This window comes from Rhineura floridana, chromosome 7 (assembly GCF_030035675.1).
Source record: "Rhineura floridana isolate rRhiFlo1 chromosome 7, rRhiFlo1.hap2, whole genome shotgun sequence".
Classification (NCBI taxonomy): domain Eukaryota; kingdom Metazoa; phylum Chordata; class Lepidosauria; order Squamata; family Rhineuridae; genus Rhineura; species Rhineura floridana.
In genome coordinates, this window is record NC_084486.1 from 81,152,080 (window position 1) to 81,177,161 (window position 25,082).

The following is a 25,082-nucleotide window of genomic DNA, read 5'->3' on the forward strand; positions in this document are numbered from 1 at the left end:
AAAAAAAACCCAACCAATATGTTTTTTAACCTTTTTTTTAAAAAGTCTTCAAAGCTTCTTAAAAACAATGTTTTTAAAGTTGTTTTGTTTTAATGTATTTTAATGTCTGTTTTTATGATGTTTCAAAGTGTTTGTAGTGCTTTTGTTTGCTGCCCTGGGCTCCTGCTGGGAGGAAGTGTGGGATATAAATCAAATAATAAATAAATAAATTTGCTAGAATATATTTCACCTCCCATTGTTTTATCTTGTGCAAAGTGAGACACTCCACATGTCCATTGGAGACTAATAGTCAGTGCCGTTATTCCACAATTGTTTTTGGAGCTTTTTGTGTGTGTGTGTTGCAGAGTGTTGCTGTACTTCACATATTCACAGAATCAGAAGCAAAAGAGAATGATTTACTATAGAAACTTCACTAAAACTGCAAAGTAAGTCAAACATATTTAAACTATATCACCTTTCATAATATTGTTGCTTCCTTCCTGCTAAACAAGATCAGCACAGCACATGTCTTGTTTCTGTTATGTGGACTGATTGCAGGTATTGCCACCACACACCATATGCTCAGAGGCACATTACCAAATTCTTCCAAGCTACACAGGAAGTGGATTGGACTGTGAAAGACCAACCCAAATTGTCTTTGCATTTTTACAAATTTGTAGGGCAGTACAATATCTCAGAGAGGAGGTCACCTCTCCCCTGGTGCATTCACTATAGCTGCCCAATTTCCATGCTTTTAAAGTAGGATAGAAATATCTGTTGGCTATAGGTATGTTCTTAAACTGCAAGGTTTTTTGCCTATTAGTGAATAATATTTCACAGCCCAACAAGTTGTCATTTTTACATTTCTCAAAAGAAACTATTAAACCCCACGAGAACTCCAAATAATTTATGAGAATGTCTCAGTCACCTCAGTAGAAAGCCTAAACTTTTTGCCTTTTATAAAAACGAGTCAAGGAAAAATGCCATTAATTCTGGGGCATTTTTTTATAAAAGAAATATATAAACCTGGAAAAACACTGTGAATCATCTGCTAATTTATGAGAACATCATTTCTAAAAGGTCAGTGGCAACATTGCCATAATTAAATCTTTTATTAGTTTTCCAAATACACAAAAACTTACAAATGCAATATTAATCTGACCAGATGACCTTAATGGTGTATTGCTAATCTCCGGAAGAATCTTGATGTACGAGGAGGCTTAGAAATGGCATGTGCATGGCCCCTGTCCCATAATTCATGCTTCAAACCCCTGATTGATTTATTGGGGTTCTTATTGCTTGGCATACTGTAACTGCAATGTGTTGGAATCTGGAGAGTTCAAAATGCAGGCTCTCTGTTGAGAAATGATTCGTTCTGTCTGTGAAACAGCATTTGGGAAAAGTTATTCAGTTAATCAAAACAATTCAGCTTGTCCCACACTTTTGCGCTGCCAGATGGGATTGTTTATGGCTTTCTCAATCTTTGAAGGGACAGTGAGATAATTGGCTTACGAATGTTCTCACTTTGCTTATGTAAACAAAGCATTTGATAGTCAAAACACACACTTATGCCTATAGAGGGAAAGGTTGCACTCCCAGACCAAGTGGTCACACACACAGGGTCAGGAGAGATCAACAAACATCACTTGAGGGGGAAACCAGCAACCTAGATGATGGGAAGAAAATGATCTCATAGGTATAGGATGCCCCCTCCCGGAGGGTATTTTAGGTATAAATAAGGGACCCCTAGATTGGGGAAATTAAGCCTCAAAGGGGGCTGAAGAAGTCTCTAGGAAACCATCAAGAAGCAACATCAAGAAGACTCAAGAGCTGTGACCCCTCCCAGACAAGAATCCTTCCTGTGCTGTTTGTTGGGCTTCCAGCCAGCACATGTAAGTTAAGAGCAAAGACAGACAAGGGGGGTGGGGAAGACAGAGACCTCCTAGCCATTTGTTTCAGTTTAGTGTTTTACTGCTTGCAAATGACAGTTCCATGTAACCAGCTTGCCTTAATAAATCCTTTAACTTCTTCACCACCAGACGTGTTCATTGCCTTGTGAAATTTTGAACTTACTTGTCTCTTGCCAGCCCAGGGCTAGGCATTTGGCAATACAGTTGGGAATTATTTACTGTATTGTTTTATCTTCTGCCATAATCTAAGAGTAATAGAGAGGTGCCCTTTCTTTCCTTTTTTAATTTCTCTGTTGAGAGCACTTCCTTTAAAAAAAAAGAATAAAGGTTAATTAATCACAGATCAACCAAAGTGCTAGAATACAAAGCTATTTGTGATGGGCTGCATAGGACATTTTCATGAGAAAATAACTTCATGTCAAAATATCAGTTTTAAGCAATGAGCTTGGTTTTCTTTAAAAAAAATACTCAGCATTTCCAAGCCTTCTACTTCATTGCAATGTAGAAAGATTCAAGTCTGGATTTTTTTGAACACATAAGCACACACCAACAAATAATAAAATATTTTATTTATTTATTATTTGATTTATAGCCTGCCCTTCCTCCCAGCAGAAACTCAGGGCGGCAAACAAAAGCACTAAAAACACTTTAAAACACCATAAAAACAAACCTTAAAATACATTAAAACAAACAACTTTAAAAACTTTTTTTTAAAAGCTTTAAATATATCCTAAATAGAAAGGGTTACAAAAATTCATTTCTAATTATAATTTCCAGTAGCCTTACATTAATCTTTGCATAGGGCAGGCAGGTGTGCCTTGCCATCAAGTTGAGTGAGGCTGCTTTGCATGGTAGATTTTGGAGCCATATTAAATGGCAGCAAATTGTCATTTATATAGTTTTTTATTACATTTGCACCACCATGACGAGCAGCATTTGGATTTTCTGCACCAGGCAACAAAATCTCTTCAGCTGTGTTTGAGGTTTTCTTTTTTTTTTTAAACTAAGGTGCTTAGTTTTTAGAGAAAACATTTATCTTGTGCAGACAGACAGAAATATTACCTTCAGCGGAAAATGTAACATATAGTTGGTTTTGCTTATATGGAAAAGTTAGTTAGTTCCTCTTTCAACAAGCCTTTTAGGTTGAGACCTATCCTGGTCTGCGTCTGTGTTAGAATTGCTTAATATGTTTTTTAATAATGTTTTTAACCCTTTTTTAAAGATGTTTTTTAAAAAAATGTTTTTAACGCTGTTTTTTAATGTATTTTAAGATCTGTTTTTATGATGTTTTAAAGTGTTTTTAGCGCTTTGTTTGCCACCATGGGCTCCTGCTGGGAGGAAGGGCAGTATACAAATTAAATAATAAATAAATAAACAAAACAATCTGGCTTCTTAAGAGTCATTCCAATGTCTGGAGCCTCTTTCTTCAGATTCCAACACAGAATCCATAAATGTGACAAAATACCATTTCTGCAATTCCATCCCATTTTTTCTCATAAACTGACAGAGAAATTGGAAGCATGCACAATCAAAACAGCACAATGGAATCCGACTACTGTAAAATAGAGGCGAGCCTTCTGTAACCTGGGTTTATATGAACAAGACACACTACCTTCCACTCTCTCTATGGGTATAACAAATAAAGCTGTGCACCAGTTCTAGCCATATCCCGGATCCCAAACTCAATCGGGTTGATCCAGGTTGAGGCAACCCTGGATTGCCCCAGGTCAGATCATGTCCATCTGGAGCAATCTGGAGCTGTCAAAAAGGGGGCAGTCTGGCAGCAAGAAGAGGGAAAGGAGACACACAGCCACTCTGTGTGCATCTCCCCCCCCATGACTGCATGACTGTGCAAAGGCTCCAAATTGGTTCAGTCCCAGATCCAGGCAGCCCTGGATCATCCTGCATCAGATTGGGGTCACTCTGAAGTGCTGGATCAGGCTACAAATTGGATCAGGGTGCCAGTGCACAGTCCTAATAATATATTCAATTTTAGGGTTTCCCCCTAAGTTTTTTCACCATGAGATTGGAGTTTCCCCAAGCCTGCTTTTCTGCATGGATGGTGCTGTGTGGGTACACAAAAGGACCAACAGTCAGAGAACTGAGATCAGTGTGAGGATATGATAGATGTGATGATGCTTGAGATGAATTATTTGATGTTTATATAACCATTTATATCCTGTTTTTCAGATATACAGCCTCCCAGAGTGGTTTTCAACATTTTAAAAAAACCATATAGCAGCAATAAACACAATAAAAGAGATGATAGCAAGAAAATAGATTGTTTAAATGCCAACTTTTAAAAACTTTGTAATTCAGTGCATGCTAATAAAATACCAGAGGGCAAGGAAGAAGAGTGAGGGGAAAATCACAGGATTTAATTGATGTATCAAAGAGCCTTTTACTAATTTCTATCAGGTCCGATTTACAATCAGGTATACATTGTGAAAAGCAGACTGTATTTGGTGGTTGTATTTGGCAAAAAGTCAATAATAATACAGAACAATCTACTTTCATTAGACATACATTTTGTCCTGGAACAGTTGTTGATCCAGCAGAAACATAAGACTGTTATGTTGAAAAATCAGAGAAGGCTGATTGTCACCAATTCACCATCACAAGACCCACTCTACTACTGCTACTGCTGCTACTTTTCTTTATGTATTTATTTCTCCTGCCCTTCCTCCCGAAGGAGCCCAGGATATGTTTAAAACATTAAAATGATAATTTAAAAACAGTTAAAAACATTCTCTCAACCAGTGATCTCAGGTTGTCAGGAACAGCGTCTTTCAGCCGTCAGGAATGTTTTTAGATTTCTCCTGAAAGTCAATAATGAGGATGAATCAAATGGGGAGGGAATTATTTACACCTGTATCAGCATACCAATATTAAACTCCAAACCTCTGGCCACTTGTTAGTATTGTTATATTAATTTTTGCTTTGCCTGGTCTACATGTTCTCTCTGCCAGGGGGAGGATTGGCTGGTGCTATATTCCTCTTCCTCCCAAACTTAGAAATGTGGCTGCCCCTCCTAACCAGGAAAGCTGCTACAGGGCTGGATGAAAAGATCTGTCAATTTCAGCACCGTTGGTTTTCCATCTTAAATTCAGTTCTGCACCAATCTGCACATTTTTAAAAAAAACCTCATGAAAATCCATCAGCATTTCTCCTGACAAACACATTTTGGTATGTGGTTTGACTAAAGTACACATTTTTGCAAACAGTTTCTCCTAATACATTTTTTTATTTTATTTATATATATATATTCATTTTACGTACATTTTCCCCTAATATATTCATTTTTGTAAACACTGGTTGGAGAACTGTATCACACAATTCAAATAAGAATTGTGAATTTCAAAGAATGGTTGTGTTTTGGATCTCATATTGTTTTGGAAAGTGTGAATTTGATCGATTTGGCTTTAAAAGTGAACCAAATTGAATCTCTCCCCCATCCCTATCACCAAGTGAAGATCACTGATGAAGGGCTCAAGGGCAATCAGAGGAAGCTAAGGAAAACATACAGGTCAATAACCTTTCTCATAAATTAGCTGAATAGTTAGGTGGGGATATGCAATCCAGGACAGGTTATTACTATTTTTCAGCAAGGAACCAAATAACAGCAAATTTAAGACTGGAAACTTCCTGTTTCTGAATGTGCCATTAATAATCAACCAAGAAGGAACCCAGAGAGGCATGGGTTCAACTCACAGCTATCCCTCCCCCTGCATGCACCTGATCACACTTATTTTGGTGGGCACGTCCCATTGAAAATCAATCCAAATAAACAGGACAAGACTCAGCCCCCTATGCATCAAACATAGACCCTATATTTGAAATGGCATCCTCCAAGCTGAACTGATTTGTGCAGTTTTGTCTGCAAAGAGAGTAGCAAACTAATCACAGCATGAAATAAATGGCTCATTCTCAAAGCAGAGGCAGTCCAGTTTTACTAGGTCATTTACCACCTGGAATACAATTTAGAGACGCAATGGCAACAAAGGAAAAGGATATCTTTCTTACTGCCACTGGCACGGTAAAATCCCTTTTTTCAGTGTTCTGTGCTGCAATCTGTCCCCTTTGTAGAAAGTCAAGCTCAAGTACCATCTGTGTTCTAGTTATCTCCCTTCCGACTAGAGCTGCTTCTTGTCCTCTCTGAATCAACAGTGCTGACAAAGCAATAAGAGACAATGCCAGAGAGCAACTGTGTGAATGGATGGTTGGCTTGTATTCTACAAGTCCATAAAACCATCGACATAGGCGTAATTGCACTCTGGGGAAAATGCCTTAGAGTTTGAATAAAGAAATTCATACAAGAACTATGGTAGAATGCTATCAGAGGTAAGCAGAAAGGATGCATTACATACTAAAATACTGAAATGATTAACACTTGTCTAATTGTAGGTACTCCCATTTGTATATTACTATAAACTATTTACATCATCAGGTACCACAGGCAGTCACAGATTATTTTCAATTAAAATCCAAGCTCTGGAAAAGAGGCACACCTGCAAGACTGTAACAAAATGAATGCTGATGTTCAGAATTTAGCTAATGCTTAATCCTTAGGAAATTAACATTTGAAACTTGTCTTTTCGAATTAACATCTTGATGATGGATATTTAACCTCTTTGAATTCCACAGAAACTTCAGTATTTGTGGACTGCTGTCAATCTTTTATTGTCAAGAAGTTGCATATAACTACTATGAAGTGCATGTTTGCAGGAGAGGTGGAAGTTAATGGTGTCAGTTCTTTAGGAAGAAGATTATCTTAAGAGAATGAATACAGCTACAATAGAATAAGACAATCACTAGGAGAATGCATCCACTTCAGATAAAGCCCAAATTCCAGCTAAAGTGGAATGCTCAGGGGGTATTTGGACTGCCTCTGAACCAGCTCTGGACCAAAACAGTCCACAGTGAAACAAGTCTTCAGGTCTGCTTCGGAGCATCACAGGGTAGTTTTCTGTAAGCCCAATTTTATGCATTTGTAAAAAATCTCACAGTTTTGTGGCTAGCAGATCTAGCTTCCAATTAGTGACTGATTTTACCAGGGCTTTCTAATCAAACCAGTTTGGGAAGAATACAGTATAGTAGGAACATGCCAGAAGCTGTTCTCAATTTCTACTCATAGTAACTACAACTGCCTATGGCAGCAGCATTTGGGGTTTCCACAGTTGCAAAAATGGCTTGAGAATTCCCACTAATTGGGAGATAGTTCTGTCAATTGTGTCCACATCAAGCTCTGTGCTCCCACCCACCCACCAATCCACTCACTTGGAGTACTGGTTGGTAGGCAAGGCAGATGTTTCCAGAAAACAGTCATGTTTTTCCACACCTGGCTAAGTTGCAGGACATATCCTCCACTTCAAGATCGCTAGTTATGATGGCTAGTTTGGGTACCTGTAGGTACCAAGTAGGAGCAGGGGTTGGGATCAAGGATACACAAGGAGAATATTTGCACTAGTGGAAGACTGATTGCTGCTGCCTGCTGTTGTGAATAGCTAAATATTCAACTGCTCTTAAAATAAAGCTGCAGTAATGAGCTGGGTTCATCACCTCTGAAATAAAGAGCAACCTGCACTCCTTCTCTACCTGAAAGAATACTCCAAAGGCTTTCCAAGCAGTTAGGGTTTCATAGCTGGTACCAAGAATTACTCTAATACTGTATAGCACTTTCTTACCACACACACACAACAAATAGCACACAAAATCATAGGGAAGAGAGGAAAGTCCTAAAACACCTTAAACATCAGGAGATCCTTGAACAAACCTCCCTGTGCCTGTCTGCCTGAAATTTGGCAGACTTTATCTCCTCAGGCTTCCAAGCCTGCAGTTTCCCTCCAATTCTGCTCACATTTTTTAAAAAAGTTGGGCTGTATCCAGCACTGCAGCTCCACTGGTGCTAGAGATATCCCATGCATGCAATGAACTTCCTCTTTCTCTCATGTCCACTCCAGCCCCCCTCCCCTGCATGCCCCCAAAATATCTCTGGAAGTATCTCTGGAGCAGATCTGTGGGGTACACATTGGAGGAGAGGGAACAGAAATCCTGTGTTGGATTCAACCCATTGTAGCTATTATTTCCCCACTGTAGTAAATGTGAAGACATCCAAACCTTCAAAAAATGAGCCACAGCAAGGCTTCACTTCATATCTTAGCCTGTGGGATGCCTACCTGATACCCAAACTAAAGCATCCCCTGTCCAGGGTTTTAAAGAATGTTCCAAACCAAATCTTTTTTTCTGTGCATACTTCTAACAATCACCTACCATTTCCTGGCATCTGCAATCACCTACAGCCCTCATGCAGGGCACTAAGCAGGGTGAGAAAATCCTACAGATCAACAACTAATAATCCTTCAAAGCTAGAAAAAGGGAACACTACACCACATGTGCAGCTACCATTGGGCAATGCTTAATACACCACAACACAGTGGCATTTATATGAGTCACTTGGATTGCTTTTCTTCGTCTCTGTGCTCTGCTATCTCAGTATCCATAATCTATTTGCTCTGGACTACTCATTCAGCCCATACTTGGAAGGTTGATTCCAGGTCAGACTTAACAGAAAACAGCTATATACCTTAGGAATAGGCACAACTGTTATGAATGCAGGCAGTAAGCATAGATAAACACATAATACACACACCTTTAGCTATTACGCTGGTCTTTATCAATGGAGGGTGAAAGCTGGAACATGAATAAAACATGAATTACAACTCTGAAGTCAGCCTAATGGGCTGTGTAACCTCCTGATTGTTTTTATTAGAGTTTAGATGGAATTAGTGTTCAAGGAGGTCACTGGTTATAGAGAAATTGGACGGCAAGAAAGTAAGGCAGAGAACCAAGACCTAATTGAGGCAGACACAGATCAGGAATCAGAGAGAGAGGAAGGGGAGCCAGAGTTAAATTATCTAATCATTGGCAAGATAATGCACTTGGAGGAGAGGATGAAAATAAAGGAGACATAAAAGATGAAAGATGACAACTTAAAAGAAGATCTTCTAACCGAACTCCATAATTCTTTCACTAAACAATAAATAGAGTCTTGGAAGAACTACTTAGAAGCTTTTCAGTCATTTCATTTAATCTATGCAGTGATCTAAAGATTGTTGTCTTTAGGGTAGAGGGTATGACTTAGTGGCTATATATCCCAGCAATGTATGTAAGCTTAAACAAATACAGAGGGGATAAAGTGATGGATAGATAGATTCATAAGGATATTTATAAAAGTAAACTATACATAAAACAATAATTAATTTGTCCTGTATAAGCTGTGAGCTGATATAACAACATAGTCTTCAAACCGCCCAGAGAGCTTCGGCTATGGGGCGGTATATAAATGTAATAAATAAATAAATAAATTCAAGCCAGCCAACAAACTAACCTCTGTGGTGCTTTGTAATACCACCCCCCAAGCTTTTAGCAAAAAGGGCCTGGATTCCATCTGCCCATAGTGAGGCAGACTTCTTCCTAAATGACACAGCAACCCAACAATTGAGAATGCGTATGTATATTCCTCAAGGTCTTTTGGAGATTATGCATATTGGCCAGAGAAGGTACAAAATTCAGCCAATATATGCACAATCCCCAAAGCTTGTTGGGGATTTTGAGTAATGACCAGAGAATGTACAAAACTGAGTTGATACTGTATATCCACCTTTTCCAAGGCTTGTGGGAGATTATGTATATTGAATGGGAACTGTGCACAATTCTGTCTTCATAAAGTTAATGTGCACATGCTCCATGAGGTCTGGTGAATGTGCCCAACAGCCAGGTCTTATGCATAGATAGATAGATATGTAAATATAGATATAGATACAGAGAGAGAAAGAGAGAGAGACTGGGGTGCCTACAAATGCATGGAGAAAGAATTCCCACCTAGCTATAACTGAGATTTCTCAGAAATACGCTAAGAAAATGAAGTGGACAGGATGCTGAATGCCAATTTCTCTCAGGGGCTACAATGAGGATCTGTGTCTGGCACCTATTCATGGGTGCTGGAAATCTTTCAGTAAATGGCAGTTCAATTGCTTAACAATGGAATAGGCACTTTCCTGAAAGGGTTGACATGAGTGTGAAAACACAGCAAATGACATGCCAAGGAGTGATCTCCAAGCTATCAAACAACGCCAAGTGCAATTAGTGGAGTAATCTGCTGAACATATAATTACGAGGGGGTTCTATTCAGAATGGATTTACAGATTAGTCGGTTGGTTACATCTGCAAGAAGAAGGGAAAAGAATTAATGGAATATCAATTTTCTGAATGATAAATCAAGGCTTTAGAATTTGGGGTTTATATATATATAAATGTATTTCCAATGTTCCGAACAGCTTTGTGTGACATTTGCTTCAAAAGAATTCCTGGTTACATGAAAATTAGCTGTGAATAAGAAGAGGAAAAGAGGGAGAAGCAGAGCATTAATTTTTAGTGGTATTTCCCCCAAGCATATCATTCTTCTCGTTTTCTACTTGCTCTTCTGTTTTTTCATATTGTTCATGAAAGGCTGGCAGACTCTCAGCCTTGACAAGGGACATTTCCATTCTGATCAAAAGCAGGTGCGGCATCCATCGCTGAATAAAAGACTTCTACTTTGAAACACTTTCTTGCCTAATGTTTTAGAGTCTATTCCAAGGACAGAGCCAGGCTCTGTGGTTCAAGGTACAATGATAAGCTGGGAAGAAGCTAGCTAAGTATCTGAATCCTGAGCTAGGCACTCGTGTTCAGCCTTATACGTATGAAACCCTGAGAACTGAAACCTAGGGTAGCTCAATCACTCACTTTGTAGTCTCTTATCAAAGCACATTTGAGATGCCATATGTTTGCAGCTTGCAATACTTTATCGTTAGGGAACAGAAACAACTCATAAGAACGTTTCCATCAGGAAGCTTGGGAAGCTAGGCATTTGGAACTGAGCTAGCCAGTCACTCATTCTACTTCAGTATTGAGAGACTGGCTGTAATTCAGTACTGAGAAAAATCCTTGGGTAATTGGTTGAGCAATTAATTGCACCATAGGCTAATTATCTATGTAACTGGATTTGGTTTTAGATGAGGATTTAATGAAAATTGAAGTTGGAAAAAAGAAGATGAATCTCTTTCCTGCTTAGGCCTGTCAGAATGTACTCTTCCCTCACTCCCCAAAAAGCACATTAATGTTCGACATGTTGTGAAGGAACGAAACATTTCAGCCATTTCCCCATTGTTAAATAGTTGTTTTCTCTTTAGAAGCTGTTCTTGTCAAAAGGTTCGAAAAGTCATAGGAAGTACAACAGGTAAGTTTCAGGAAGCTGAATGGGGTGGGGGATATCTAGGCACTATGGGGATCAGAAACTGAGTAAAACTCAACTGTCTTTTCTAATGGGCTAAGTCTACAATTCACTACATGCCTACTCAGAAGTAAGCTCCATTGGGTTCAATGGGACTTACTCCCAGGTAAGTGTCTATTGAATTGCAGCCTAAGTGGTTGGGTGGGGGGCTGAACAGTGGCCACATCTGTACCAGACATCTAAAGCACTAATATTTATTTATTTATTTATTCATTCATTACATTTATATACCACCCCATAGCTGAAGCTTTTTGGGCGGTTTACAGCAATTAAAAACATTAAAAACAAATATACAAATTTTAAAACACAAAAAAAAATTTAAAAACACAATTAAAAATTAAAAAAACAATTTAAAAACACATGCTAATATACCACTTCTAAAGTCATGGCTTCCCCCAAATAATCCTGGGAACTGTAGTTTGCTAAGGATACTGAAAGTTGTTAGGAGATCCCTATTTTCCAGAGTTCCCTGAGAAGAGGAAGGATTGATTGTTAATCCACCCTGGGAATCCCCAGGATTCTTTAGGGAAGTCATGACTGTTGAAGTGATATATTAGTGCTTTATATATATGGTGCCATGATGTGTGCTTTTTCTAAAATGTAGAGAAATGTCACTGTTCATTTTTTCAAAAGGTTGTTTTAAAAATAAATCTTTACCATTTTAAAAATGTGTGCCTTTCTGAGAGAGAGCAATAAAAGACTTAAAGAAAATACTTTAGAAATTGATTTGTAACATTCAACTTTTCTAACAAACATTCAATTTGTCTTAATATTAAAAAAAAGCTTCAAAAAGACATTTTAAAAAGGGAGTGTAGTATAAAACAATCTAAGGACATTAAATTGAGCATATTCTAAGGATGTTAATCTATAGCTTTGGCTGTAGTCCTGGTTTGAGATAGAAACAACATTAGATTATTTATTTATTTTTATTTATTGCATGTGTATACTGCCCTATAACTGAAGCTCTCTGGGAGGTTTACAACAATTAAAACGTTAAAAACAAATATACAACTTTAAGAACACATTTTAAAAAAGCAATTTAAAAACACATGCTAAAATGCCAGATTATCTATGCCAGGAATTAGAGAGGGTGGTTTTCATTTTGTTTTCCTGGATCTCTCAGGGGCTTTCAAGTACACTGACCACAGTGTTTTCTGGTTTCCTCATCAGAATAGGAATCGGAGCAATATTGTTGCAGTAGGTTCAGTTCTTCTTGCTTGGGAGATCTCAGATGAGAGACTGCTGTTTGACAGATTGGCCATTGGCCTAGGGTCTCATTCCCACATGGATTTAGCATCTGCATGTCAGGAACTGCTTGATCTGTATGCAGCTGCCTACAGTGATTCAGCACACTGAACTGCAAGTGGAGGCCTCCTCAGTGAAGGACTTTCCAGCTTTGAACTGATTCTGCCCCCTATACTTGTTGGCCTGGTTCATGCAATCATTTGCAGCTTCATCAACAAGGGTAGATGAAGCCAGGAACAAGTGTCAGGGCCAAACACACTACTCCTCCTTCCTGTTAGGCACTGATTTTGGCACAAAGATCTTGGCTTGTATTCAGCCAGAGTTCCCCATCACATTCAAACTGGGAACTCTGGCAAAATGTCAATTGACAAACCAAGGAAATGACCCACCCCACCCCCACCCCATTTTGTTTAACAGTTTAAAAGCTGCCAGCTCTGCCAGTGGCTTCAGCTCTGACTGCCACTGTGCTTCCTCTCCGGACATGCTAGAGAAGGGATGGGGAATCTTCTTCAGCCCAAAGACAAAGGGGGGCAGAGCAACAAATATGAATTTTACCTTTATACTGTAGGCTAGTTTCTACACACATTCACACACCGCTCTCTGTCCTGAATATGCTGAATATGCATGAGGCATTAACAGAGTTCAAGGGCCCATTCTAGACAAGCAGAAACACTCAAAGAGGGTGCAAAGCAGGACTGGAAAGGGTGTTGGGTTGTCTTGATAGAGAGACCTAGCCCACATTCATACCACATTCAGGGAAGAGGGACTGACCATTAAATCACTCTGGGAATTGTAGCTCTGTAAGGAGAATAGGGGATCTCCTAACAATTTCAGCACCCTTTACGAAGTACACTTCTCAGGTTTTTTTGGGGGGAAGCCATGACTGTTTAAAGTGGAATCATAGGGGAATAACAGTATGGTGTGAATGTGGCCCTGGAGGGCTGCATGTGGCCCCTCTGGGCCTGAGATTCCACATCCCTGTGCTACAGCCATTCCTGAGGCACTTTGAGAAGACAACATGTTGATGGCCAGAGCTCTGTTCCTCCTCCTGAAGCCACCGGCAGAGCTGTCAGCTTTTAAAGTGTTGAAAGCAAAAGAAAATAAATTTGTCATTTTTACTGTAAGCGACCCTCTCCCCAAAAACTGCCAAAACATCAGGTCCCCAACCCTGAAATTGTGCTCTTTAACATTTTTAAAAAAATATTTAAAGAACATTTAGGTATTTAATATTCTTTAAATATGCATGGACACTACTTTAAACACCCTGTGATATGTGATTGTGCATTACAGAGGACTGTAATTTTCTGTGTAAATAATCTGAAGATCTTAAAGCCGCAGAATGCCTCAAGTTGTCCTACATTATTGCTACATGGCAAAGGGTCCAAAAGATTCATACAACAGAGAGCTTCCCTAGGCACATTATTCCAGTTGCTTCAACAGATAGCTCTGAGTGAGGACACGTGTGTCAGGGATGAGGGAATCACATCAAGGATCTGGGCATTTGACAGCTGAAAATGAAAAGATTGAGTCAAGTGCAAAGTTCAAAATATTGGAGAGAGGGAAGCAAAAGTGAATTGTGTAAGAATGCAAGAAAATTGTAAGAAAATCTGTGCCAGATTAGCTCAAAGGTCCATCTATACCAACATTTTGCTTTCCATAGTAGCCAACTAGATGTCTCTAGGTAGCCAACAAACAGGGCATGCAAATAACTGCCCTCTCCTGCTATTCTTCCCCAGCTAAAGGTATAGTGTTTCTGAAACTTGAGATTCCATATTGCTCGCCATCATGGCTAATAGCTACTGATAGACTTACAATCCATGGATTTGTCTAATTCTCTTTTAAGGTTAGTAACCATTGCCATGTCTTGTGGTTTTGAATTCCATAACTTATAAAGAAACATTTTCTTTTGTCTTTCCTGAATTGATTTACAGATCAAGAGATTTGAGGATGTAAATCATAAATATATTTTTAATTTAATGGTGAGCATTTGAAATCAGTTTTGATAAATGATGAAGTATTTATACATTCAGGCTGCAATCCTATACCTACTTACCTAGAAATAAACTCCCACTGAACTCAGTGGACTTGCTTCTTCTGAGTAGATGTGTTTCGACTGTGTTGTCAAAAACCTTCATTCGTTGTACTGGACCTAAGTCTATGCTCAGACAGCTCCATGCTCATCCTAAGTACTAGAATAAATAGTTCTTCACTCAGAGGTGAGATCTTTGTTGGAAGTGGGGCAAGAACAACTCCTATTTGGGTTATTTTGTTTGTATTCCAGAAGGAATATAGAGTTAGGGAACTCAAGCTGGCTAGGCTTGCTTACCTTTACATGTGCATTCTCTGCCTAACTTCCTTCCGTTGTAAACTGAAATGCTCAGGGAAGCTGACCTGCCTCTCCTTTGTCTTTTTCTTTGACTGTCCAAGGAGAGAGGAGACATCTTTGTCTTTGCGCTCTCTCCTGAGCCATGAGGGCAATACCCAAAGCCTGGGCATTGTACCTCCAACTTAGTTAGTTAGAACTAAGTATGCCTTTCCTATCTATGTATTCCTATGTATTACTATACATAAAGTAGCTTTTCTTATTTTGCTAACTCTTAAGTCTCAGTGATCTCAATGCAGGGTAAAAGCCTGCTACATAGGTAAATACATACACTGGCACACACACAGCTCAGACACTGAATATCTCTGCATATTTTCATAACAGTCTTCTGTCCTTTTATTCTTCCCCTTTTGTTAGCTCATTATGAGTCTTAGCGGGTGTTAGAAGATCAGTCCAGTAAAAATTCCATGGAGAGAAATACAAGCTTGAGAGTAACCATTTACCAGTGCCATAAAAATGGGATTGCTTTATTCCCTAGCTCCTGTGACTACTGCATTCTGTTACCTGACTCCTAATTTAGCAGACCAGACGGAGCTGTGTCAGCTGGTTCAGAGGAGATACAAGCAAGCCAGCTCTCAGAGAGCAAGCTAACAGGGAGAGCTAACAGGAGTTTGGCAGAGGAGGTGTAGGGAGGAAGAGACAGACAAAGACAAAGTGGGCTCTGAAGCCATGTGCTCTGAAGGGCTCCATAGTAGCTTAATTGGAAAGGGTGTGGTCTCATAGCTGCTGGCTGAAGGGTGTGGCCTGATAACTGCTGGGTGCAAATAGGACCAGCTATGTGTGCTGGGAGTTTTCATTCTGTTTGCTGACTCCTAACTGAGCAGACCAGAAGGAGCTGTGTTAGCTGGTCCAGAGGAGATACAAGAGAGCCAGCTCACAGAGAGTGAGAAAACAGGGAAAGCTAACAGCTAACAGGAACTAACAGGAGATTGGCAGAGGAGTTTGGTGGGGGAGGTCAAGGGGGAGGTCCCTAAAAACTTTGTTCCCTTATATGGTGCACTACATACCAGTGGGACCAGTGTTGTGGAGAGCAACAACGAAGTGGAGGAAACTCAGTGGAAAAGGGTGACAGGAGCAGAAGAGCAAGAAGACATCCATCACTGGTGGAACTACAGAACTGCTTCCAGGCACTTGAGAATGAGACTAGAGAACAGTCTGCAGGTGAAGAATTACAGGAGACTCCATGCAACAGTGAGCGAGAGGCTGATGCTCAGTCAAGTAGAGGCAATGAAACCACACCCCACGACAACAAGAAGAGAAGAGTAGTAGTGGTGGGAGACTCCTTGCTGCGTGGAATTGAAACCCAAGTATGCTAAGATCCATGGACTTGTCAGGTATGCTGCCTCCCTGGAGGACAGATTAGAGATGTTACAGAAGGGTTGCCATTGCTCATAAAGCCCACTGAGATATCCCTTTCTTCTCATCCATGTAGGAAAGAATGATACTGCCAAACAGAGCTACAAACAAATCATGTCAGACTTTGAAGCTCTAGGAAGGAATTTTAAGCACTTTGGGGCCCAGATAGTTTTCTCGTCCATCCTTCTGGTACTAAGGAGTGGAAAGGGAAAGAAAAATACTCTGGGTGAATGACTGGCTATGAAGGTGATGCCAACATGAGAGATTTGGATTCTGGGACCACAGGATATGCTCCTGGAAGATGAACTGCTGGCAAGTGATAGGTTGCACCTCACAAGGACTGGGAAGAATGTTTGGCCACAGCATGGAGAAAATCATCAAGACAGCTTTAAACTGAATCCTAAGTTCAGGAGGAGGAGGGAGATGTAAACTTGGTGGTAACGATTATCAAAGGCTTGTGCACAGTAAGAGGAACTGAGGGAATGACTCTAATGAGGCCCAGTAATAGTCTTCATAAAAATGTGGAAGGAAGCCAGGCCATATATCATATGGTCTTCGATGTCTGTATACAAATGCGCAGAGTATGGGAAACAACAGGTCAAACTTGAACTCTTAATACAGGAGAGTAAATACAACTTGATAGGTGTAACTGAAACTTGGTGGGATGACTCCCATGAATGGAATACAGTGATTGAAGGATATAACTTATTCAAAAAGAGCAGAAGGGATAGAAAGGGAGGCAGAGTCTATATGTTAAAAATATATATCCCTGCACAAAAATACTGGAGGATGAGCTTGGTAGCTACACCAAGAGTATCTGGATTAAAATAAATGATGCAAGGAAGAAAAGGAACATGGTAATAGGAGTCTACTACCAACCAACCAACCAATCAAGGAGAAGACGAGGATGAAACTTTCGCAAAGCAAATTGCCAATGTTTTGAGGAGGCATGAGTTAGTAGTAATGGGGGAACTTCAATTACCCCGCTATCTGTGGGAGACAAATTCTGCCAAACATGGCCCCTCCAAGAAATTCCAGACTTGTGTTGGAGATAACTTTCTCCTACAGAAAGTGGAGGAAGCAACTAGAGGATTGCCTATCCTTGACTTGATTCTAACCAACAGAGATGACTTGGTGGATAAAGTGGCAGTTATAGGTACTCTGGGAGAATGTGACCACGCTATACTGGAGTTCTTGATTTTAAAAGAAAGCAAAATCCGAGGGTTGCCATGCATGTACCCTGGACTTCAGGAAAGCCAATTTTAATAAACTCAGAACAATGGTAAGTACGTTTCTGTGGCAAGCGACCCTAATGAGAAAAGGAGTCCAAGATGGGCGGGAGCTTCTGAAAGAGGATATTCTAAAGGAACAATGGCAAACAATTCCATCAAGGAAAAAAGTGGGAAGACAGCAGAAGAAGCCAATGTGCTTAGAGCTGACCTGAAAACAAAAAAGGACACATACAGGAAGTGGAAGGAAGGCCAGGCCACAAAGGAAGAGTACAGACATGTAGCATGGAATTGCAGGGATGGCATCAGGAAGGCTAGAGCTGAGAATGAGCTGAGGTTTACGAAAGATGCCAAAAGCAACAAAAAAAGCTTTCTTCAGGTACATCCATAGTAAAAGACAAAGAAGAGAAATGGTGGTACAACTACTCAATGAGGATGGCAAAATGATAACAGGTGACAAAGAAAAGGCAGAAGTGCTCAATTCCTACTTTGGCTCAGTCTTCTCCCAAAAGAGGGACTATGACCCTCCTGAGAAAAGTGAAGTTGACGGGGCAGAGCTGCAGCTTGAGATTGACAGACAAATTGTCAGGGAATACCTAATCACAGTGAATGAGTTCAAATCTGCAGGGCCCAAAGAAGTGCATCCTAGGGTATTGAAGGAACTGGCTGAAGAATACTCGGAACCACTGTCTATTATCTTTGCAAAATTGTGGAGGATGGGTGAAGTGCTAGATAATTGGAGGAGGGCTAATGTTGATTTATCTTCGAAAAGGGCAAAAACGAGGAATCTGGGAACTACAGACCAGCCAACACCAATCCCTGGGAAAATTCTGGAGCAGATTATAAAGTGATCAATCTGTAAGCACCTTGAAAACAATGAATTGATTACTAGAAGACTTGGATAAATCCAACATGGATTTATCAAGAACAAATCCTGCCAGACTAATCTTATCTAATCTTTTTATCCGGTAACCTCCCTGGTAAACTGTGGGAATACTGTGAACATAATATATCTTGACTTCAGCAAAGATTTCACAACATGCCGCATGATATTCTGATTAGCAAGCTAACTAAATGTGGGCTGGATGGAACAACTATCAAGTGGATCTACAGTTGGCTACAGAATCATACTCAAACAGTGCTTATCAATGGTTCCTTCCCAAACTGGGGGAAGGTAACAAGTGGGGTACCACAGGGCTCAATCCTGGGTCCAGTGTTCTTTAACATTTTTATTAATGACTTAGATGAGGAGGTGCAGGGAATGCTTATCAAATTTGTGGATGGTACAAAATTGGGAGGGATAGCTAATACCTCAGTAGACAGACAAAATTCAAAGGGATCTTGATAGGCTGGAGCATTGGGCTGAAAACAACAGAATGAAATTTATCAGGGATAAGTGCAAAGTTCTACACCTAGGAACAAGAAACCAAATACACAGTTATAAGATGGAAGATACTTGGCACAGCAATACGACATGGGAGAAGGATCTTGGGATTGTTGTTGATCACAAGCTGAATATGAGCCAACAGTGTGATGTGGCTGCAAAAAAAGGAAAATGCCATTTTAGGCTCCATTAACAGAAGTATAGTTTCCAAATCACATAAAGTATTGGTCCCCCTCTGTTTGGCACTGGTGAGGCCTCATCTTGAGTACTGAGTTCAGTTCTGGACATCACATTTTAAGAAGTATGCAGACAAACTGGAATGAGTTCAGAGGAGGGCAACGAGGATGATCAGGGGACTAGAAACAAAGCCCTATCAGGAGAGAATGAAAGTAGTGGGCATGTTTAGCTTTGAGAAGAGAAGACTGAGGGGAGATATGACAGCACTGTTCAAATACTTGAAAGGTTGTCACACAGAGGAGGGCCAGGATCTCTTCTCAATCATCCCAGAGTGCAGGACAAGGAACAATGGGCTCAAGTTACAGGAAGCTAGATTTCAACTGTTAGAGCGGTACGACAATGGAACCAATTACTTAGGGAGGTGATGGGCTCTCCAACACTGCAGGCCTTCAAGAGGCAGCTGGACAGCCACCTGTCAGGTATGCTCTAATTTGGATTCCTGCATTGAGCAGGGGGTTGGACTTGATGGCCTTATAGGCCCCTTCCAAATCTATAATTCTATGATTCTACATATAAGACTTCCCATTAAAATAATTCCACAGCAACCATCATCCTGAAAAACTTTTATTATGGCATTTATGAACCCATATGAGAAAAAGAATTTATGAATTCTTCAATAATAAACATAAATTCCCTGTAAAGATTCCAAAAGCTAAGCACTTCACTCACCAGTAAAAGAGAACAGAATAATATTGAATGGAATTTCTTTTACTCACCATTGAAAATTGGCAGCCATTCTATATTCACACTGCTTCTGTTGCAAAAAAAAATCTTACAAAGATTTTGCCCCTATTTAAGAGGATCACTGACCTCAGTGTAGACTCACTTGGGTGATCACAGGGACAACGCGGGCTATTCATGCCACCACTGTACATGTCTTCAGGGGCTCTATGCACATGTTGATGTTTCTCTAAGTATGGGAAGCGTTGGCATAATCACTATGCATGGAAAGCCCCTTCACACACTAAGTGATGGGGGGACATGGCCCCTAGACACATTACTAGCAGGAAATAGGGCTCACTTTCTGGCCCTGCGACCCCCTTATACATTATTTTGAGTTGAGATTTGCATTCAGGAAGTATGAAGGTTGATGGATAACTCCATTGCAGTCTTCACATTAGTCCAGGAGGTGAGAAGTAGATCAGTTCATATCAGAATTTTCAAAGGCTGAACCCCTCAAACATTCCTATCTGCCCATTGGAATACCTCAGTACTCCTTGATTTGTGTCAAGGTATATACAGTTGTCTAGAAGTCACACTAACCTTCCATTTTTAAATCAGGCTCCAAAGAGCCTCTTTAAGCATTCCAAAGACTTCTCCTCCTTTAACTAGCTGACCTTCATGCCCAAACACAAAATGTGCTTGACCCCAGAGTTTTGCCTTGTAGAAAGGCTTTTGTTTGAGAAATACATGTCAAACATCACCTTGGCCTGACAGAGTTAGTTGTAATGTTCTTCCTCTGAGCCAGACTTATTCTCACCTCAAGAAGAAGCTAAAGGGTTTAACGAACTATCATATAGCCAGCTGAATAACAGACAGGGATTTTCACAACTGAAAGCTAAGAGCATGCATACATAGAAGAACCAAGTAACGGATAGCATGGTGGGGCACCACCGTTCCCCTGACCTTTGGTTGTTTACATTGCTGCTGCTTACCGGGAGGTAGAGGGGGAGAGGTGAGGTAGCAGCAAGATCAGTGTGGTGCAAACATACTGGCAGAGCCCACCCAGTGCTCCTGCCAGTGCATTTGCATTGCACCAATCTCCCCACCACCTCGCCCCTCCAACTTAACCTCTTGGTAAGTAGCAATGATACAACTGACTGAGGTCAGGGGAGAGCCATCATTCCACCACACCAACTTCTAGTGCAAGAACCCATTCATTCATCCACTAATGATTCAAGAACAGGAGGCCAAAACTGGCAACCAGTTCTATAAGAATACACCATCTTTCCCCAACCTGGAGCCTTCCAGACATTTTGGACTACAGCTCCCATTAACCCAAGGCAACACAGCTGTGCTGGCTTGGACGGATAGGAGTTGTAGTCCAAAACACCTGGAAGGCACCAGGCTGGGGAAGGCTGCTCTGCACAGACACTACGGTGCCTCCAAGATGGGAAGAATTCTCATATCAGCTGTATGAAAATGCTGGCTGTGCAAAAGAAATTATATGCTACAAGTTTGCTACAGATAAAAACTGTTTTCACATTTCCAGTGCAGCCACATTTTCCTAAGGAACAGAATTCTGACATTCCAAATTCAAAACTCTTGCTTTACTGCCTACAAGGCAAAAAGAAAAGAAAAACCAGACCATTTTGAGAAACTGTAGCTTTGTCTCCAGTTGACATATCATTATCCAATGGACCAACTGAGCTGCCGCTGCTAACAGCATAAGACATCTAGGCACATTGCACTCTCTCAGGTGTGCAGTAGCCAAACCAAGATAAAGCTTAATGTCATGTCACGTTACAATAAGCTGTTTGCCTTTACCAAATATGCTAGGCAAATATTTTCCCCTGTATTGAGATTGGCTTAAAACTAGACATGGGTAGAAACCAAATGCTTCCACATCGATCTTATTTTAATGTATAGTTTCTTAGCCCCAATGTGTTTGCAAAATAAACTGGTAGTCCAACTACATGAAGTGGCTTCCACCAGCTTAATGTAAAGAAGTCTCCCCCATTCCACCTCCCCACTAGAGGTCCAGGTATTTCGACCTTTGTTGCTCTCACCATCTCTTTTAGAGTTAGCATGGATGAAAGCAGCAATAATTCTATATGAAAGTGGCCAGCAGGGAAGTTCTGAAGGAGAGCAAGTGGCAGCTGCAGCAGCACTCTAGCAAAAGGATTGTGGTGGGTGTAGGCAGGTATTCTTGCTGATTCTAGATGAGCTTTACTTGTATTGTTTTCATGACATTTTATTATGGATTTTTTATGTTTTATTTTTCTTGTAAATTGCTTGGGATCTCCTTTTGGTTGTATGAAGAGAGAAATAAATTGAATCATGCATTCTTAATAAAACCTTTTTAAAAAGCAATAACATAAGAAACCTCCTACAGCTACTTCATATATATTTTCTTCTGAAGTATTTCCTAGGTCCGGATAGGAGGTGAGTACAGAATGAGTAGAAATGGGCAAATTCTGTCTATTTCAGTTTCTCTCCATTTCCCATTCTTCCATCGGTAAGGTCAGATCTCCACATTTCCACATCATTTTTTTTTCAGTCCTCATGAAAATGCATTAGTATTTTAGTGCAAATTTCTCCATATATATACATTTCCTATGCAGTTTTCCTTAATGTAGACACTTTTGCAAAATGATTTCCCCCAATATAATACATTTTTGCATGTTATTTTCACTAATGCATTTATATGCACACTTTATCCTAGGACATGCAGTTTTGTACACATTAAGGCTGTATGCTGGATCTGGCTGAAGCCTGGATCCCAAACCAAACTGGGCCATGGGAGGGGGAATCCAGGCTTTGGACAGATTGAAACAGCCCCAGGTTGCCCAGGGTTGGCTCACTCAGCACGATCTGGGGCTATCTAAAAACCAGGCAGTCAGATGGTGGGTCCGGAGGTGAAGGTGGGGGAGAATCAGTAGGAAGTTTCTGCAAAGAGCAGTGCAGGGCTGTTTGCAAAAGGACTTTCAAACAGTCTGGCACTGCACTTTGGCTACATGGGAACAGGTGTGCAGGTGTAACTGAGCAGGATTGTACTCTCCACTCACCAACTGATGAGCGGAGGGTTTAATCCTGCTGGCTGCAGGGGTCTGCTTTACCAGCATATGACCTATAGGCATACAGGGTGAAAGTAGTCTCTCCTGGCAACGTACGTTTGCTGGTAAGAGTTTATAGGACAAAACAAATGCCTCAAATTGTGCATTGAAAATAAAGGTTCATGGCACACAAGAGAGAAACTATTACTCTCATTGACCATGAACATGTAAACCAGGAGTATGTCCACTGAGATCAGATTGTTTGACCACAGCATATAAAATAGAATTGGTGACCTAGACTTTGATATGTCAATATCAGTAGCTTGTTTCTGCATTGTATGCATTTAATCCAACATCCATGGAAACATTGTATTACATAAATCCAAGTATTATAGCTCAAGGTGGGGATGGGTACAATAACTATATTAGATAAGAGCCAGCAAACAGGTTTCCTAACTCCAGGGGTCAACACAGAGGCACTCTGGAAAAAATCCAACATTAAATTTGATGGACAGCCAAAGTGGCATATCTTCATTGACTCCCACCTTGATTAACTCTGCAACTTACGTCATTATCTGTGCTTCTATGCCTGGCTCCACTAGGGACCCATCCACAAAGAGCGGTTTTGATGTGAAGCCATATTTATTCCAGGTCCTTCCTTCATCGAAACTCACCCTGGCATTGAAAGAGACAAGATAAATACACATAAAAGGGTTTTGCTGGAGCAATTTCTAAAGTACTTAAGCACCTTCTTAGGATGGTGACAAATAGTAGCTGGATTTATAAACAGGCATCAGTATTCACAGTCTTGCCTTGTTATTAATTAATGCTCTCCTTTGAGGAGCTTTGAAGAAGTAATGCACCATGAACAGTTATCAAAGTAAATGAGGGACGATGCTGCCTGAGTCAAACTGTAGCTTGGCTCTGATGAGGGGAAACTGGATCCTGCAATGGAAGATGCCACTTCAGCAAATGAAGGGAAGTACTGTCCATTATTTTGCCGCAGGAACTAAGGAAATTTTCTATTAATCAAGGGTGACTTCACAAAATTATACTTCACTTCCTATTTGGAGTCCATTATGCAAAATTCTTCTTATGTTAAACATGCATTGCATTAAGTACAAAGTTAAATGTGTTTTAAAAATATGTATTTAAGAATATATTTAAATGTGAATTTTTCTGTGGAGAGTAAAAAACAGAGATTAGTGCTGAAATGGATATGAATTTATGAGTGAACACATGCACAAGTGACTAAAACTCTTGATGTGACAGTACATATGACTGCACAAATATTTTTGTAGTGTTTTACCAGTGTATGTGCACTTCTGTGCATTAATAAACCACTGTGAAAAGGCAGTCAATATAACTACATCAAGATAATTTTTGTGTAGTGTTTTACATATGCGCAGGGGCACATCTGCACATCAAAAATCATGCCACAAGAAGAAACTTGATGCACTACTGTGTACTACACTATCAAGACTGCTTTTCTCCTATGTTTTATCAATGCACACATGCTCATCAGTAATATACAGGAGGGGGAAAATACAAATGAACTGAAGTAGCTGGAACCCAAGGCAAACGATGAATATTCCAATTCTAGAATTAAATATAGAAATTATCCTAGTTAGCTGGAGAAATAGAGCACAGGGCAGAACAAACCCAAGGAAATATGCCCATTCCTACATACTGGCCTTTTAAAAACTGTAGGAAATACACAATTGCATGGAGAAACAGGGACAGGAGCTGCCTATGGCATGTATCTAATCAATGATGTTTTCACTGCCTAGTGAATATATCTTGGACTCTACAAAACTATACAAAACCTTATGTCTATGTTTGCATGTGTGCATGCATAAATAAGGTATTTGTACATAAGCTTCCTAAGAACTACAGTTGCTCCCTTGTTTATGCAAATGTGATGTCTAGTCACATTTATTTTTTCACTGACATTTTTATTTTTAAAAAACAAATGAAGGCTCAGAGGCAATTTGGAAAGGAAGTCAATGGCAAGGGCTTCTAAGAACCTTTCCATCCAGCAGTGCTTCTGCTATAATACCGCTCATTACTCTCTCTCTCTCTCTCTCTCTCTCTCTCTCTCTCTGGAAAACCATGGGAGGAAGAGTTGAGAAGCCCCTTCCTCCACACAACTGCCCTCGACTACATCATTCAGAGTTGCCTTTGATAAAAAGAATTGAATAACAACAATCGACTGCCACTCCCTTTCATATGAGACATTTTTTAAGCAGAACCTGCTACCACCATATTTTGAACTCAAAACAGAAGCAACTGTGGAGTCCACATTATTCCTC

General features: G+C 40.2%; 1 protein-coding gene and 1 long non-coding RNA gene across 2 annotated transcripts in view; both read right to left on the minus strand.

Annotated features, from left to right (window-relative positions):
• Positions 1 to 25,082, minus strand: part of SORCS3 (sortilin related VPS10 domain containing receptor 3) — an 800,669-nt gene that overhangs the window by 116,303 nt on the left and 659,284 nt on the right. Inside the window, exon 14 of the mRNA XM_061636066.1 lies at positions 23,338 to 23,445. Coding sequence (XP_061492050.1) covers positions 23,338 to 23,445 — 108 coding nt within the window. The remainder of the gene's footprint in view (positions 1 to 23,337; positions 23,446 to 25,082) is intronic.
• On the minus strand, positions 1,160 to 8,616 carry LOC133389081 (uncharacterized). The gene is made up of 3 exons (XR_009764024.1): positions 8,539 to 8,616; positions 2,053 to 2,195; positions 1,160 to 1,358 (listed from the first exon to the last, which is right to left on the minus strand). It is a non-coding gene; the product is annotated as an uncharacterized LOC133389081 (long non-coding RNA).